The 19,151-nt window shown below is 40.0% G+C and overlaps 1 protein-coding gene across 3 annotated transcripts in view; it reads right to left on the bottom strand.

Moving 5' to 3' along the window:
• The window catches only part of HECW2 (HECT, C2 and WW domain containing E3 ubiquitin protein ligase 2), a 255,307-nt gene that overhangs the window by 92,208 nt on the left and 143,948 nt on the right, over positions 1-19,151 (bottom strand). For all 3 annotated transcript variants that reach the window (XM_050969456.1, XM_050969458.1, XM_050969457.1), the window contains 3 exons: positions 13,859-13,934; positions 6,762-6,931; positions 4,536-4,678 (listed from right to left, as the gene is read on the bottom strand). In XM_050969456.1, the coding sequence (XP_050825413.1) occupies positions 4,536-4,678; positions 6,762-6,931; positions 13,859-13,934 (389 nt within the window). The remainder of the gene's footprint in view (positions 1-4,535; positions 4,679-6,761; positions 6,932-13,858; positions 13,935-19,151) is intronic.

Here is a 19,151-nt window from a genome sequence, read left to right as displayed (position 1 = left end):
CACTCAAGAATTTCCAGCTGAGACTCCCTGTCTGGAATTTGGGCACTAGAAAGAAGACAAAGCAGAAGTGTAAGTCTTCTTGTTCCCTGGGAGATCAATTTTGAAGCAGATGAATACTGCATTTTAATTGGTTGGAAGAACAGGATGTCAGTCTTGGTTTGGAATGCTTTTAATTCTCAGATGTAAGCCACAATGGATATCTCTGGTTAAGACTTATTCTTCTGACAGCATTGATACAACACTTGAAATTTCCTGTTCTCTATTTGGGAAACCACTTTAAACTGAATCAGCCTGTCGTCATACTTGCTTGAAAAAACGCAGAGTGTTGTCCTGCAGTATCTCCTCTGTCTCTCATGCCACTTTGTGTATTCAATAAGCTCAGCTAGATGGACATACCTCCTATAACTCATAACTGGATCAAAGATTGCCAAGACCCACAGTAAGGTCTGTATTTCCTTTTGATCACAGTGCCTTAGATTATGTTTATTTTTACATTATATTATTATTATTATTAAAGGAGGATTTCCCTGGTATTGCCATTTATAGTCGCTGAAGCACCTGTCCTCAGGATACTTAATAGTAACAAATACCTGATTTGCCTCGGGATTGGATTTCTGGAAGAATATACAGTCCGCATAATACTCCTGAGAATGGTTTCAAATTGCTCCTCAAAAACCGACTCTGAGGTTCTTCCTCTGAGGGCTCTAGCCCAAAGACTGGAACAGGTCTCGCATAAGTGAATATGAGGAGACTTCTCTGCACTTTCTGGGCTCTTTCTTGTCCCTTTCAGAGCCTTTACTCTGGGAAGATTTGCATTACAGCAAGGTAAAAGGGGAAGAAAGTCCCTGCACCTCTTTTTCTTCTGAAAATCAAGCCTTAGAAATTTCCTTTGTGGAGGGGTGACTCCTGTGGCCAGAATCTGTAGTATGCCTTTATCTTTCCTTGCCAATTTGTCAGAGTTATAGGGAGGGAAAGTGAGAGAAATTAATCTTGAAGTCCAGCTACCAAGTGTACCTTGATTTATGGAGTTTGCCACCCCCTAAACGGTAGGACAAAGAGAGAGAGCTCTGCCTCTATCGCCTATGATAACAGAATATCATTCGAAAGGGACCCTGGAGGGAGAACCTGCAGCTGTGCTACTGAAATAAGAGTAACATTTGTAAGGTTCACTCTTTTGAGATGATTTCTTAGTACGGTTCCTTAAACTTTACAGATGCTCCCTAAACCCCTACTTGAGGCAAGGGCACATGGCCCAGCCCTTTTGTCTCACTGGATCCTGCCGTGAACCAGGCAGTCTTACACAAGATGCCGCATAGCACAGTCCTTGGTCCGAGGTGGACCGATTTTAATCAGCAAGCAAAAACGTTGATTTAAATAATTTTAAATTATGTTTTGAATCCTAATTTAGCAATTTTCCTAAAGAAAGGCTGAGTCTCATGTGTTGGTAACCATTACAACATGTTGACCTGCAACTAAATATAGTTTTTACACTAAATTCAGTGCTTTTTTTTTTTCCTGTGTGTGTAGGGCTAACCTGGAGGATACGCTATATCCACACACATTTAAGCAATATTATCGCTTAACCTACATTTATTCAGATTCTTAACTTTCACATTTTTATTATGATTAGAAAATGGTGAATGATGCCATTTCTTATTTACTAGATGATTAATTTTTACTTCTGATTTGTGTTAAGATCTATTTGGATGGAAACGCAAATTCAATTAAAAAGCACAAAAAAGCACATACATTAAAAAAATAATATTACTAACTTAAATGTGCTGGATACAAAAGAAAAAATTTTAAATGCAAAAACACATTTTGATAAACTAGCAATTATTAAATAAAAGGAAGACTTATCTATAGTTAGGGAACTCAGCTAATTTTGGCCCCTATGTCCTTCAATGTTTTAGAATTAGTAGATCTCATCCTCTCATGTCTACTTTTTGAAACTGCTTTTTCAACTCCCAATTGGATTCTAAACTTTGAATGAACTAGCCATTGAACTGTGCTAGCTGAATAAACTGAAATGAAGAAAATATTCTCTCTGCTCCTGCAGAAGAGGCTCCATGCTGTCAAAAGCCAGTTTAGCACTTCAACACACTCTGGTTCTAGATGCATAGCCAGTGACTTCACTAATTCACTAGTCTGACTTTCGTTAAAATATGACAGCAAACATGTATTACTTTACGTTATTTTTGATATTTAAATTATTTTAATACATTATGTTAAGGCTTAAAGTTATAATAAGCTGTCAAATTCAAACAGTTTTTTTAATAAACCTATATTTAATTGAGATTAGAAAATCTGATTTAAATTTTTTTTAAGGTTTTAAATTTTTTTTTAAAATCATAATTTTTTTACACACTGAATCCTATATTAGGCCCTGCCGTGCTAAACAGCAGCAGTCCTTCGTTTCACTGAATCCCTCAGTGAGACAAGCAGAGCTGCACAAAAGCTGCATGGCATGGTCCTTTGTTTCAATGGATCCCTCAGTGTCAGGCAGACTTCCAGCAAGGCTGGCTTACACCTTAAATTAGTCAAAAATAAGTGTTGTTCCAGTAGCCCCTTACCACCTGCTTGTTCCTCCATGTCTGGGCTGCTCTCCCTCTCAGCCCTGGCTATACTGGGATCGGTTGATTCACAGGGAGCATGGTCCCATCAAACCCACTGGTGTGGAATGTCTGACCCACTACACGAGCAGGGTTCAATTAACCTGGTGGCTGTGGCACAGCTGACCACAATAGGGCCTGATTAGCCCAGACAGTTTTGCATTCTTTTCTGCCATCTTCTCTATTCCTCTTATTGGCTGTGAGGTGTTCCACCAGAAATGCCTGCCCAGACATGTTACACAGGAAGATGCTGCAGGCAGTGACCTCAGTATAAGAAGGGAGTTTCCAGCAACCCTGCTGCAGACCCTCTCCCACCCTGCCTCGCCACTCCTGAGGCTAAATAATAGCACTGTAATGCTTAGAATCCTTTTTGGTTTTGTTTTCTTGTTGCTCTAACCAGGAGGTCTGGTAAAGTCTTCTAGCAGCTGCTGGAGGCAGGTCAAACTGGCTAGCTGGCTGGATCTTCGTGGATATGGTCACTCCCAGCCTGCCTGATTGACAAGTCTGGTTAATGCCCCCAAGAAGCTGCAAGCAGGAGTAAGACCCATTATACTGGATCGGCAAACTTTCTCTGCAAAAGCCGCTATTTGTTTACATCCTGGTTGTCACGCAAGAATATTATGTTACTCTCACGCCATTTAACTTCCCGGGAAGAACATATGCACTTTTTGCTTCTGCTTCTTATGGCCTGATCCAGAGCCTCCCTGAAGTCAGCAGAAAGACTCACTGACATCAATGGGCTTTGGATCAGGCCCTAAAAGAAGAGTGTTTGACACAGTTCAACTCCTCCCATTGTCTTCAGATGTGTGAATATTAAGAGAAGTATTATTCGTTGTCTATTCCTAGTACTATTAAAATGCACTATATGAATTTTAAGATCCTGATAAAACAAAGCACTGTACTGGATTATTTCTTAATTGATATTTTAATGTGTCTACATACTATTATCTATCTAACAGGCCCACTCTTAACCTACAGCCATCTTCCTCCTGAGCCACAATGCCAGGCCCCAGTGTTCCAGCCATGATCCTTTGTCTTCATCCTTTCCTCCTTGCCCAACTATAGAATTCCAGAGCCTGTCCAACCATCAAGCAAGACTGGACAGAATTTCCATCCCTATCAATGGTCACTTTGGTTATCTGAAAACTTGTCTTTTTTTTTTTTAAAAAATAGCATCGAAAGCTAAGAAAAAGTTTTTAAAAGCACAATAGATTAATTTTGGGGCCCATCAAACCTTTATTCAAAGTGAAAGTCAATTTCAATTTTGTGGTATTCCCGACATTCAGAACAATAATCAATTACAATCCTTTCATTTCTACTCAGTTAATTAACCCATTGTGAAATCTTTCTCACTCTAAGCTAACAATTAGAAATGTTTGAACTATAAAAGAAACAAGACAATAAAATCTGTTTGTTCTAAGTTGGCACACTACTATATATTGCTGGCAGTAGCTATGCCTTACTTCTTGATTTATTAGCAACAAGTTAATTTTTCTTTGCCTCAGAAACCTGAAAAAAATAAGTTATAGCAAACCACACACACACGCTTACACACACAAATTTAAAACAGACTAAGAAATGCAAGCATATTCGTATCACAGGTTGTAAGGTTACAGAGATATTAACTTCCTGCTATGGCATGTCTGTGGTATATGATCACAAGTATACTAGGGGGAGAGGGATAGCTCAGTGGTTTGAGCATTGGCTTGCTAAACCCAGGGTTGTGAGTTCAATCCTTAAAGGGGCCATTTGGGGATTTAGTCCTGCTTTGAGCAGGGGGTTGGACTAGATGATCTCCTGAGATCCCTTTCAACCCTAATAATCTATGACTTCAATTAAGTAGCCAGGAAAAGGTTCCTTTTTGTCACTATCGCAGATGTTGATTTGATCTTCCCAACTAATTAAATTAACAAGTTAGTTTACCCTATTGCATGCCTCTCCAATAGTCTCTGGACTGGTATTGTTAACTTCCCAAGAAAGCGCTTGATGATAGGACGACTCTTGGCAAATTTGTCTTTAATTTCAATTTCCAAGACGTCTGTCAGAAGTGCAACAAAAGAATATTTCTGAAAGAAAGAACACATTCAGTTGTGTATCATTACACCATTATTCAACATATATGTAAATGTACACCACGCATTTGTGACAGGAAACCCAAAGCAATGATTATTGATGATGGCAGTCACTTCCAGATTACACAATGATGCTACAATCATTAAAAACAAAAATGTTTCTTCCTTCCTCCTCCTTAAGAATAAATGGCTTTTTCATGTCTATATTACGATGATGTTTCAATCAAAAATGAAGTTTGGTGAGGCATCAATTTTCTGCTTGGAACAGCCTACATCAACTAGTTAGACTGCCACTAGCCTTCACCTTTCGGATTTCAGTACAAATCACCACCTTACCAGAATGGCTAAAAACAGTCTGGCTGGTTGGCTAAATAATTCTCAACAGGGAACAAAACTAGAGGCTACAGTTCAACTTTGATACACACATCAACCAGACAGGTTCAGATCTTTGTACATCTGGCAGACTCAAATCAGCAAATGAATGAGTCATGAATAAAAACAAAAATTCTCATCCTTGTCAATCAGGGCTGAGTTTCCTGTGAGGAATGGAATTTAAAGGCTGTTAACCTTAAGATGGTATTGTCAAAGCATTGCTACAGGGAAATACAGCAGTTAGAGCACACGGATATAGTTTGTGGTCCAATGAACATTGCACAATACATTATCATTTTAGTAATAAGTTGCAAAAATAAGAGACCAGAGAAGAAAGAGGAAATAGAATAGAGGATTGGTGGGGGGGGAGTTAACTGGCTATTAGAAAGAAAGACAAGAGACTCCAACTAAAACTCTTATTTGAAGCTTAATTGTGGGGGAAATCTGCATGACTGTGAATGATGCTAGAGTGACATCACTGGGGGAAATGCCCTCTATTTAGCCACAGAACAGCTAGACTATGAGTAGTGGCAGTGTTAACAGTGACGTTACACTGTCTTGCTTTGTTGCTAATCTACTTCAACCATGCTCCCACTCAGTCCTTGACCTCTCTGAGTCTGAAGTCAGACACCAAATGTGGTGGAGGCATATGTACACTAGAGTGTAGACGCAGACCATCAATTCATTTCACAAAAACAAAATGAAACTGTGAATGGCCATCAAAAGGTTACAGGTTTTGGTTACAAAGGCCTGGTCTATACTGGGGAGGGGCAGGACTGATTTAAGTCACGCAACTTCAGATAGGTGAATAACGCAGCTGAAGTTGACATACTTAAGATCGACTTACTGTGGTGTCTTCACCATGGTGAGTCGACTGCTGCCGCTCCCCTGTTGACTCCGCCTGTGCCTCTTGCGGTGGTGGAGTACAGGAGTCGACGGGAGAGCACTCAGGGGTCGATTTATCATGTCTAGACTACACGCGATAAATCGACCCCCACTGGATCGATTGCTGCCCGCCGATCCGGCGGGTAGCGCAGACATACCCTAAGAGGTATTCATTCTAATATTATTTCCAGTTCAGTGGGTTTTTTTTCAAACACACACTTTTGCCATTCAGCACTCAAATGCATATGAGAGGGTGTCATTTCAGTGTCAATTCCAACACCAAGACAGCCTTCCCTGTGGAAACAAATCTGAAAAGTTGCCTTTTGTCAAGCTACATACAATAATTCAAAGATCATACCCCCTGCTTGATGACAGAGAAATCTTTGAACGTGCCAATTGCTATGCACTATGAAAGAGAATAATTTCTCAATGAACTATAGTCAGAATCATTGCTCAGGCTGAGCCCAAACATGAATGTTAACTTCCTGTGCCTTTTTGTAACGATTCTTCTCACAACATATAATCCATTCTAATTAATTTATTCCTGCTATTTCAAGGAATCCACGGGGCTATTAAGCAATTCCAAAACTTGCTATCAGAAGAGGGACTGAAGCTCACAGCATATGGTTCAAATGTGTTACAGAAGACAACTGTTCCTACCCAACAACAGGGTTCCTACAATTACTGCAATTTCCATGTCAATTTAAATAACCAGCTCATAGCATCAGACATTAAGGACCAATACATAAAAGAAGGAAACCGTATCCTAGTGACTTATTGCACCAGCCAACTGAAGGAGTTCTTAGAAGGCATACATTACCTCTCTGTGCCAAACAGGATTAGTTGTGTTACTGACGATAGTAGACCTTTTCTCCTGACCATGATGGGCAAATGTAGGAAACGTGCTTTTCTTTCCTGGCTGAATGGACATCTTTAGATAAGGATCAGGATTGAAGAACATCCCTTTCTTTAACCCAACTGCTCTAATATCTTGAAAGAAAGAATGAAAAGGAACAAAAAGATTAAAACAAGAAATTCACAAATTAGGTAGTCCTAAAATATTACCTCGGAATCCAGTTTATCACAAAACTGTTAAAAAAAAAGTAACACAAACTATGATTAATTAGATCTAGTGAATGGAAGTTGCCTATGGCACGAATTCACTCTGTTTTCCTGAGAGAATAAACAGAGACTAGACCAGGCTCTTGATTTACATTCTGGTCCCCAGTTATTTCTAATATAAAATACTTTGCACACTTCTGACGCTGAGTTGCAGAATAGTTTTTCTTCGGTACCTCATGTATTTGCATTCAGAGAAAAAGCACCCAATCCCCACTCCTTCACATGCTGTGGGATTTAATGAAGTAGGATAATGAAACAATGTTTTTCAGGACTGATACACTGATGCATAAAGATTACCCTAAATATTCTGAAAGCAAGATGGTGATCTTGGCTGGGATGCACATGCTCTCAGCCCAGAGGAAGAAAAGCCACTCCCAAGAGAAGAGATGCAGAGTTTTTCTGAGGATGTTTCTTTCTTTACATAGAGCTTTTCCTGCATGGAAACAAAGTTTGGCAGCCTTGTACTATCTGCTGTATGATGGAGTAACTCTGATGCTCACTGGCCAGAAGAACTTTTGCTCATATCCTCAGCACCTGCTTAAATGCTGGGGCCATAAGCCTCAAATAGCCAGGGTAAGAGGAGTACTTTCAGTACAATAATTGATTTTAAAATTAACTTTCAAGTATTTTTCTTTTCCAGTTCCCTGAAGCCACTGATTTCTGGGTCCTTCTTCATGAGGTATCCTGGCATGTAGTGTGCAGTCTCCAACCTCAGTGAAGCTGGCACACACAAGGTCAGATGTGCAATTTTGTATGTAGTTTTTGCACACACAGAAAAAGCTTAACTGTACTAAAATGAAACACTGAACTTGGATTCAACCTAAAAACCCCAAGCCAATGATCAAAAGTAACCACTGAGGGTGAGGACACACTAAAAGTAGTATATAGGAAATATCATAAAATACAAACTAAACCCTTTTAAGAGCAATTTCTTCATAACTGAAATGTCAGAGAAAGAACACTACAGTTCTCTATCATGCACTTCTCATCTGAACCAGTTAGATACACTCCTTCTCCAGGCAGAAACACAGTTATGCTTGTGAAAGAAGCAGCCCTCTATGCCTCTTTGTAAATGGTTATCCACAAGCCTTGAAAAGCAATTCACGCATAAAGAGACAAGAACTCATTAGCAAGCAAGAGAGACTAATGTTTTCCCCCACTTTTTAAAATATATCCACAGAACTTAATTTTAAATTATTCTGAATACATACAGAGCTTAAGAACATGTAGGATCCTACAGCCTAAGGCAGATATATGATTTCATCATGCAACCCAATTTTGTGTTGAATATAATAATGTACTGCATTATATCACTAATGCTTTCTGACATGCACTGTCATAGCCTATAAACAGCAATGGTTAGGGAGGTTCAGCCACTCAGCTTTCTAAGTATTCTCAACTAATTTTAGAGACCTCTTTATAAAAGCCACCTATCCTTTCATCATCTTTAAAGGCCAGCATTTTGAAATGGGAATCTGAACATAGTTAATTAAAGTGCTTTTAGAAAAGATTGGAGAATGAAAAAGAGCAGGCTTTTTAAAAAAAATATGAAAGACACCTTCATAAAAGCAAGATTAAAACCTGACCTTTCAAACAAAGTTGGTAAGTCAAGATGGGAGCACAGTGAGGAATATTTGCACTATGTTTTCTATTCATTTGTTTTCCAAATGTGTGTGAGATCCAGTTCTGTTCACACAATAGTCAAGGAAAATGAGTTCTCAGTCTGTAGCCAAAATTTGTTTCATGATTAAATGATGTTAGTTTCACAACAAAGCAGAAGTCGTAGACCTGTTTTTCCCAGTCAGTCTGCCCAAAACATGATTGTTGTTTCCATACTCTGCTGCTAGCAGAAGTGCAAGGACAAATCTACCCTGACCATGCACCTGTTTTGATATCCACTGGAGACCGTGCAGAACCTAAGTTTGTCTTCTTTGGCAGACTGCTTTCTTCACTACTTTCCTCCCTTGGTAATCAGAGTGCTGATAAGCAGTAAAGGTATTTATGAATGGACAGATGCTTAGTTAGCACCAAACATGGTCAAGCCAGTTGAAATATCATATTTATCCATGTTCACTGATGGGAGTGTTAGCAACCCAAGAATGGATCATAGCATTGCCGCAGACAGAGGGGAAAAGGCCATTCTGGTGCAGAAAAGCATTCTGAGTGAGTGAATAGATGAAGACAGCTCCTCCCCACCATTCCCATACCTGCAAATTAGGTGCTCCACTGAGCAGCTATTTTGGGAACAACAGGCAGCATATTCAGCGATCTGTCCTGGAGGGACTTCACTAATAGAAACTTTAAGCTCTGAAACATTAAAATGAGCAGAACAAAATGCTATCATCTGTAATTACTTTAACTGCTGGAGTTAAAGGCTGAGTTTTCAACTTGAATGAGAAGGAAAGATGTGGATACACAGGCTAGATAATCTAGTGACCACTTCTGGCCTTAAAACACAGTTTCATTCACTTCAGCTTCACTGAGTGTTCAATCGTGGAACTAAACTTTTACAAAGAGTTCGTGTTCCGTGGGTAGGGACAGTTTTCAGAACTACCAGGCTTCATGGACACAGTATGCGTCATCTTGGAGTGAGCTGACCACGCTTCAGGGGTGGGGCAGTGTCATAAACAGATAGTTAAGCGTTAATGTCTCTTTTACCTGTAAAGGGTTAACAAACAGGGAACCAAACACCTGACCAGGGGACCAATCAGGAGACAAGATACTTTCAAATCTCGGTGGAGGGAAGCCTTTGTTTGTGTTTTTTGGGTTTTGCTTTGTTCTCTCTGTGCTCTGAGAGTGACCACACGTACCTACAGGCTCTCTAATCTTCTATTCCAATTTTGTAAGTACAAAGGTAGAAAGGCAGTATAGTCTTTTTATTTGTTTTTTCTTTATTTGCAAATGTGTATTTGGCTGAAAGTATTTTAAATTGTATTTCTGCTGGAGGAGGCTGTTTCTCCAATTTCTATAAGCTGACAGACCCTGTAACTTTTACCATCTAAATTACAGAAATAACTTTTACCTTTTTTCTTTCTTTTTTATTAGAAGTTTTGCTTTAAGATCTGTCTGATTTTTTCCCCTCGTTGAGGCTCAAGGGAACTGAATCTGTACTCACCGGGGAATTGGTGGGGAGAAGGGAAAGGTGAATTTCCTCTTTGTTTTAGATTCATGGAGTTTGAATCTGTATTGCCTCTGGGTGAAGGGAAAAGAGGAGGAGGGGGGGAAGGTATCATTCCTCTCCGTGTGGTGATTCAAGGAGTTTGAATCACGGTGATCTCTTAGTGTATCCAGGGCAGAAAGGAGCTGGGAGGAAGGGAGGAGGGGGAAGGAAAATGGTTTATTCCCCTTTGCTGTGAGACTCAAGGAATTTGGGTCTTGGGGGTCCCCAGGGAAGGTTTTGGGGGAGACCAGAGTTTATCAGGCACTCTACTCTAAGTCCTGATTGGTGGCAGCGCTACAGGATCTAAGCTGGTAATTAAGCTTAGGGGAATTCATGCTAGTACCCATATTTTGGAAGCTAAGGTTCAGAATTGGGAATTATACTATGACAGGTGGGGAGGAAGAGGAATGTTCCCAAGGAGATGACTGCATATTAGGGTGAAAGGGCTGTGGAGCAGAGCACACTCCCAGAGGTCTGACTGCATGGGTGGCAGGTGCATGCTCCTGGTGACAGCAGCCTGAGAGGTACATGAAGAAGACGAGCAACAAGGCAAGCCCTTGATGGGGGAAGAAGAAGAAGACCTGGAGGCCAGCACTGCTGGTGCTGCTTTGAGACTTAAATTTCATTCACCACTACTGCATCGTGTTAGTAGGCCAAAGCTAATTCTGAAAGGCCTAGATTAGGAGTTTGCTCCCCAGAAGCTGCCAGGTTAGGAGACATCCTACTCCCAGGGGAGGATTTTGCTCCCTTGCAGTAACACATAAAAGAGTCTATCGCATCATTCAGAGATCAGCAGATGAGAGCAGACGGGTGGGGAAAAGCACGCAGAAAGAGACAGGGTTCCCCACCCATCACTTGATAACTGGGGAGGGGAGGAGCTACTACAATGTCTTCTCCCAGAAGGTGTATCACAATAGGAGCAGCTCTGGGCCACCGCAGATAAGAGATGACAAGGTCTCCCAATACTCTCTAGGGAAACCATCTGGAGAAAAAAATCAGATCAGGAATTGGAATGGGTGAAGGGGTGTTGGAGTGAGATGAGGTGAAGAAAGAGGGAAGATGCAGTACTCCAGGAGAATTGGAGGAAGAACTTGGGGATCTCTTGTGTGAGGGTCATAAAATAAAGATGGAAATTTTGGGGCAAAAGGAGGGTCAGATAGGAAATGTAATGATAAGCCATCCAAAAATGTTAAGTCATCTCTGGCTCTGAAAGCCAGAGAGCTAGGGAAGCAGAGATAGGGAAAAAGAAGACAAGTGAAAGGAGACAGCGGTTTGAAAATGAAACCAAGACCAAACTTCACTGCTAGGTGATCCCAGGTGATCTGGATCTCCAAGCAACTGAGTCTGAGATTGTCATTCTGTTCATGCAAAACACGCTTTTGGCCACTCTGACAGTTGATATGAAAGAAGTATCTGATATTTTAAGGCAAAGGGAACCTTATTGAAATAGGATTTCACTCAAAAACTCTATTGGAAGGCTGAATGCATCAAGTGAGATTGTACATTTCTGACTACTACAGTATGGCTCAAACTTTCAAAAATTCTCTCTGACATTAGGTGCCCAACTTAAGAAATCTTGGACCAGATTTTCAGAGGTGGTAAGTACCTACATTACATATTCATTTCAATTGGAGTTGTGGATGCTTGGGACCTCTGAAAATCAGGCTCAAGTTAGGAACCCAAAAGAACTGTCTCTTTGAAAATCTTGGCTTATGCCTGCTGGAGCCTCTCTGATCACATTTTCCAGGGGTTCAGACAAACGGATATTAAAGCACCCCTAGTCCTTTTCACCATGAACAAACTGACACATGCTTTAAAGATTATAGCTAAAAGGTGTAGTGAATTAAAATTCACTCTTGTGCTAGAGATGCACAATTGCTATTTTAATTTTTTTCATTCAATCTCTTCTTCTCCAGGGTTTGCTACTATAACTGACCTTCCTGCTTAGGTAGGAGAAGATGTAGCATACAATTTAGAATGACATTTTAAAGTCATTTGTGTTCACAATTTTTATTTGTAAGTATCAATACAGAATTCTTCAGCAACTTGGTTTTTCCTTTCCTCTGAGAGAGTCCTCCATTAGGGCAACCAATAGTGAAAGTTATTCATGTAATTTTTGAAAGGATATTTTCTCCAGTCTGCCTGATCATCTAGTCTGACCTCCTATATAGCACAGGCTAAGATCATCCCCACACTAAATCCAGCAACAAAAATTAGTCCAAGGTATTACAGCCCTCAGGAAACTAAGCTATTATGTGCCACAGGCAGAGGATAGGAAGTTCCAAAATGGACCAATCCTCAAGGCCCCTGAACTGGGAGGAAACTGATTAAGTGAGATGAACCTAGACGATTCTGGCAAGAAACCTGCCCCACACCCTGGAGAGGATGGAGAAAAATCCCCAAAGTTGCTGCCAATCTGACCCGTTGGAATATTCTTTTCTGACTCCACATATGGCAATCAACTAGTTCCTGAGCACGTGATATTTCATTGTACCACCAAACCCCTATGAATATCTAGCAGCACGCCATCTGTAGCAAGAGATGGACTGTACACACTGCAAGCGATCGGTCCTGTGGCGAATCACTGTTGCATATGTTCTTTGTAGAGCTACACCCCCTTTATGCCACCTTTCTGCCTCCTAGCTAGATCAGTCTCATATCTCCTGCTTGTGGGTCACTTCTTTTGTAGGAGATACAAAGCTCTGCAAAAATGGATATTTCATCAAAATATTACATAGTAAATTCAACTGTCCTCTGAAGCGATATTATACCAGTGTTGGAGAGTAATGCAATCACTTAAGTATGAAACAGAGGGATTTGGGCCATGATTTAAGTGTAAATTTCAGTAGTGGAGTCACACTCTACAGGTTTTTAGAGTGATTTTTATCGAATGCTACTCATTTTCTATAGGCTTTCTTGTGTTTTTCCCCATTAATTCCTACAACACCATTCTAAAAGGCAGCTTTAGTGCGTTCTAGTCCTACACAGAGAGAGAAATCTCTCTGTCTTCAAGATTTAGGGACCAGATTCTACATCCTTTGCTCACATTGAGACACTTTACTCTCATGAGACCACATGTAAAGTAAACACTAATCAACATGAGTAAAAGTTTAATTCCCTTTCTCTGTTACTGTTGGAAAAAAAGTGTTCAAAAAGATTTCACTCTTTACAACCCTTGTTGTTCTGGCACTCCGTCCATCTCTCAAAGCAATGAGACTAACTTACATTTCATTAGCCCTTTTCTACGTGCAGAAAAGCTAGCTTTACCACTACTCAGTTTGAGATGGATGTTCCCTCGGGCACACTGAAAATTTCTTGAAGACTTCTCATGCTAGATCCATCAAATCGGTTTCATTCACTTCTGGATATAAATGAATCTTGCCTGCTTTCAGCATATACATGTTCTCAATGAAATTATATCATTTGAACCACTAGAGTGCACTCCTAAAGAAGAGAGATGTAGCTGAGGAGGAAATGTTTTCCATCTTTGGGTATTTTAGCTCAGTAATTTTTTTTTTAATGTACATTTGCTTTGCCATAGTACAGTTGGAGTTAATTCCGACTTTCAGTAATAATCTAACACAAAACTGGTGCCTGTTTTAGTGGAATAACGCAAGATACTTCTGAAATCTTACCTGATAATGCAAAGCTGACTAGTTTCCGAGACTGTTGAGCTGCAGAAGCACCTTCATCCATGCCTTCCACCCCCATCTAAAGAGGGAGAAAAAAAATGAAGCGTATCATGGCATTTTTCATTTGTTTTTGTATGTTCATGAGGATGATTACGAAGTACTCAGGAGAAGAATATTACCCATAGACAAAGCTACAATCTGAAGACACCAGTTTCTGTCCACCTCAAGTTCCCTGGAATTTCATGAATACTGATGACTGTCTGTGCTATGTAGTGTCAATATTGCTATACTGAGAATCATCAGAATATACTGTGACAGGGTCAGGCCAGATGGATACAGGAGAGTGTTGGAGGGCGGATATATTAGTCTCACATTAAGTAGATCCCTTTTGGGTAAGGTAAAAGAGGCAGTTCCAGAACATGCAGGAACTTGCTAGAATCAATTAGGATAGGCTGGCTAATCAGGGCACCTGAGTTTAGAAAGAACCTCACTTCAGTTTGTAGTGTGCATGCGAGGAGCTGCGAGCAAGAGGCACTAGGAGCTGAAAAGGGGAAGGCGTATTGCTGGAGGATTGAAGAGTACAAGCATTATCTGACACCAGGAGGAAGGTCCCGTGGTGAGGATAAAGAAAGTGTTGGGAGGCCACGGGGAAGTAGCCCAGGGAGCTGTAGCTGTCGCGCAGCTGTTCAGGGAGGCACTATAGACAGCTGCAATCCACAGGGCCCTGGGCTGGAACCCGGAGTAGAGGGCGGGCCTGGGTTCCCCTCAAACTTCCCAACTCCAGATCAGACACAGGAGGAATTGACCTGGACTGTGGGTTCTACCAGAGGGGAAGGTCTCTGGGCTGTCCCGTGACCCACATGGTGAATCTCTGAGGCAAACAAATCCGCCAATAAGTGCAGGACCCACCAAGACAGAGGAGGAATTTGTCACAATACATAATGCATGGACTATTAGGTGTGTGGAGGTATTAACTGGAGAAAGTGAAAGCACTTCTTCCTCCACAGGTTTTTGTGTCTTCTCAAAAGAATCAATAGTGCAAATTAGCATCTTATACATAAGCATGAGCTAACCACAGACACTGTGCAGTAAGTACTTCCATGCATCATTTATTACCTAAACACAAAATACATGGCTTACTGAGGGCAATCAAAAGAGAAGACTCAAAACATTTAACATCTATGTGACAAAATAAGGCACATCAGATTTCTAAGTATGATATTGATTTGAAAGCCATGCTCATACTTGGGAAACTTTCACTGAGGTTTATTTGTACTTTCCCTGATAAGGGCTTTTTTGTTTGTTTTTGTAAGTTTCACTTCTTAGAAATAAATCTGCCCCATTTCTTCCTTCACAAATGGAGATTTTGCAAATGCATCAGTAGGAGGAGCTTGCCTTTTTTCTAAGAGTGACACGTATCCAGCTAAACAATCTATCACAAATCATGGACTATTAGGGTATGCCTACACTGCCTCCCCAGCCGAGTAGAGACACTTGTGCTAGCTCCAGTCAACCTACTGCACTAAAAACAGCAGTGTGGATGTTGCAACATGGGGGGCAGCTCAGACTAGCCACCCAAGTCCAAGCCCCCATGACCTCCTTGGTCTGAGCTTGGATGGCTAGCCCATGCCGCTGCCTGTGCTGCAACATCCATACTACTATTTTTAGCGCACTAACTCCAGAGGAGCTAGCACAAGTCTGTCTATCCACACTAGGAGGAATGCTCCTAGCTTCAGTGTAAGACATACTCTTACTTTTTGAAAATATAGGGTTTTTGTTTTAGGACAAATTAATTTAAAAGGAAGCACAGCATTCTCATCCAGCAGGGAAAAGACAACGAATTGCTAGGATAAGGTGAAGACAACCTGTGGAAATTCTTACTAGATTGTAAGTCTGATAAAGCTTGATATTTGGACACACTGTAAGGTGTACACTGGGGGTATGCATCTCTAATAAAACAGTGTTATCAAAGTGATTTTACATTTAAAAAGAGAAAAATATGTTGCAGAAACATGCATGTAAATGAAGGGTATAAAAAAAGATACACAACAGAAAAACTATTAAGTGGTCTGTTTCCAAGAATATAAATCATAGTGGGGATGTAAAACACTGAGAAAAGTACTACAGTCCAGCTGCATTTAGCCATATGTTAAATCTGTGAAAGATAAGACACCTCTTTACATCAAGACTGGATAGCTTTCTAAAAGTTAGGCTATTACTCCAACAGAAGTGATGGGCTTGATACAGAAGTTACTGGATCAGGTTCAGCGGCCAGGAGTTCGAAATACATGTTTGGAATAGCCTCTGCTGGCCTTAACATCTTTAATCTATGAAGAAACTCAGCTCCAACTCAATATAAAGTGTAATGGCTGTCTTTTCAAACCTGTTTTTTTAAAAACAAATAGATATTGCGATCTGTTAATCTGACTGCCAATGCCAATCATCATGGAATGTATCTGCACACTAAACTAGCGCAACAACAAAGCAAGACTAAGTGATGAGGATTAATCAGCATCCGAAGTCTAAGAATTTCCTCATTAGCAAAATTCTAACATTTAGCATAATATTTAACAGAGATGAAGAAACAGCAGAGATGAAGAAAAAGCGATGGCACTCTTGTCTGAGGTCTCCATGGGCCTTGATTGTCTTCAGAAAGGATGCACAGTGACAGGAAGTTACGTTGTTCACATCTCAGCATATTTCATTTTGCATGAGTACTACATTCATGATTCACCGTTTCTCATGCAATAACATTTCTGAATAAAGGTGTTCTGCATTCTGTCACATGTGTATTGACTATGAAACTGTTATTCTAAATGACTTCATAAAGGTAAGTCACCTGTGATACTATGCAGCAGAATGACCTGGTCTTCCATGGACAATGGGTTAACTCCATCTCAGCTTCCTCTATCCTTTGCAAAGGTGCTTGGAAAGCAGAGCGGGGTATAGATATCTTTGGGACAGTTGGGCTGAACACCAAGGGTCATAAGAACTGTGGAGTTTTCGGGGAGGTGAGGTGTTCAGCTGTTAACTTATTTTGATTTCTTGTTCCAAACATTCTTCATTAAGAAAAGGTCTTGCTGATTCTGTGTATATTTTTTCTGAGGAGTCACTCCATCAGAGAAGACCACATTATCATACTAATAAGTCATGGCAACAAACTGTCCACATGAGCAATACTTTTTTTTAAGAACAGACAAAATGCCTCCATTCAACTCAAATATTATAAAAGTAAAAATACATCAATATTACAGCAGCTTCACTGCAATGGAATTTACATTAAGGCTGGCACTTTGCTGGCATACAATCTAACACAATGACAATGAAATACAATCTTAAACGCTCACATCTTTCACCTATTTATTGTATATACCCACACAGTACAGACCTCCTTAAAAAGGAGTGCAAGTTCAAGAAAATACTAATGACATGAAATAAATTACAACTTTCAGTATCCACAACTGTTCAGTCACCACAGGATTACCTGGCTACACACTATATTATGTAAACTGGGTACATAGAGTGATAAACTGAAATAAGTACAATACAAAGCTGGGAAGCCTTGCAGTACATATAATAATGCATTTATTTAATGGAACTGAATTATTTATTTTTAACGATTAAAACTATTTACTTAAAATAGTATTTCACAAGAGTGTGTTCAGCACTGGGATAAATAGTAATTATTTGATGTTGAGAAGAAAATCTAAATCTACTGCACTACAAGATGCTTATGGAATAGTATTGAAAATTCAGTTTTCAGGTATTACCAGGAATTTTTGCATCTACCATGGTAATTTCCATTCTAGTCAGTGGGCAACTCTCAGTAGTTCTACCTACTTTTAATAAGTAATTAACAGTCCAATAAATTGGAGTTTTAATAATAGATGCATAGATCCATAGATTCTAGGACTGGAAGGGACTTCAAGAGGTCATCGAGTCCAGTCCCCGCCCTCATGGCAGGACAAAATACAGTCTAGACCATCCCTGATAGACATTTATCCAACCTACTCTTAATTATTTCCAGAGATGGAGATTCCACAAGCTCCCTAGGCAATTTAATGCATCTCAAGCTTGCAATATGGATAGGACCTTCTGTTAATTGGTCTGTTTTACATATACATGGAGGTTTAGATTGAAGGAAGCTATTCATATTTCTCCTTAGTACATCACTCCACAGGAAATAACTCAGCATACACATGGAATCATGCCCAGTCTGTTCAGTTCGTTACATCAGCATAGCTAGGAAATAGCTGTAAGTAGACAGTACACTGAATTGTAGGTATTGCCAAACAAATGAGCATCAAGCATTGCTTATTATCGCAACAAATAATTTGCTAGAGCAGAGTTTATTCAGGACACATGCAAACAACATGCATGTGATGGCACCTTTCAAGATCAAGACAGTTAGTGCTAACTGCTGCTCTGCAAGATGTTGAAGACTCTAAACTCCCACTGGAGATGCTTGGTACCTTGCAGGATTAGGCTCAAGCCACGCAGTTCCCAAAATATTATCAAACAACTTAGTGTGTTTAGACGTATGTTCTATTGGATTTCCCATATTTCTTATTCTGTTGTTCAGGGCCCTTGCTGTACTACAGCAAACTCACTTATCAACCAATTAACAGAAGATCCTACTTAATAGGAAAATTACATTCATCAAATGACTTCACACTGGATTTAATACAACTGCATCCACTTACTGCCAAGTGACATTAAACAGACTCCTGTTTAAATTGTTTTCTTTTAAACCCCTGGTTTTCTGTTCCAAAAAGCATTTAATGTTGATTATTGTATGCATCTCAATAGAGTTCTCTGTATTTTGACTAAATATGTAATCTACAAATGAAAACTCATTTTAACTTAGTTCATTTTGCTTAGTTGTATAGTTGTGTGTGGCTGAAAACTAGGTAAATCTGACTGGACTGAAATACAGTTCAGTTGCGTGCAGTGACTAAAAATGGTGTCATGGAGGTTCCACGTTTATTGTGTTTTCCTTTCTGTGTTAGGTGTGCATAGTTCACAAGAAAAAAATTTCTAACTAACCAGATTTTCAGTCTCAACTTGGTACCTCGGAGTGAAATTGGGCTGTTTCCATCTCTTGTACAAGGATACTGAAGAACAAATTATTCTCTTAGTCTACACCTGTGCAGTCCTATTGTCTTCAAATAACGTCTTCAGACGCAACGGTGTATTTCCATTAGATTTCAACAGCAGCGCACAATTACAACTGAGAATATAATGTAGCTTTCTGCATGCAATTTAAATGAAGAGGTTGCAGACTTAAAAAAGTGAT

The sequence above is a fragment of the Gopherus flavomarginatus genome, chromosome 10 (genome assembly GCF_025201925.1).
Source record: "Gopherus flavomarginatus isolate rGopFla2 chromosome 10, rGopFla2.mat.asm, whole genome shotgun sequence".
Taxonomy (NCBI): Eukaryota; Metazoa; Chordata; order Testudines; family Testudinidae; genus Gopherus; species Gopherus flavomarginatus.
This window is presented reverse-complemented; position numbering and strand designations above follow the sequence as displayed.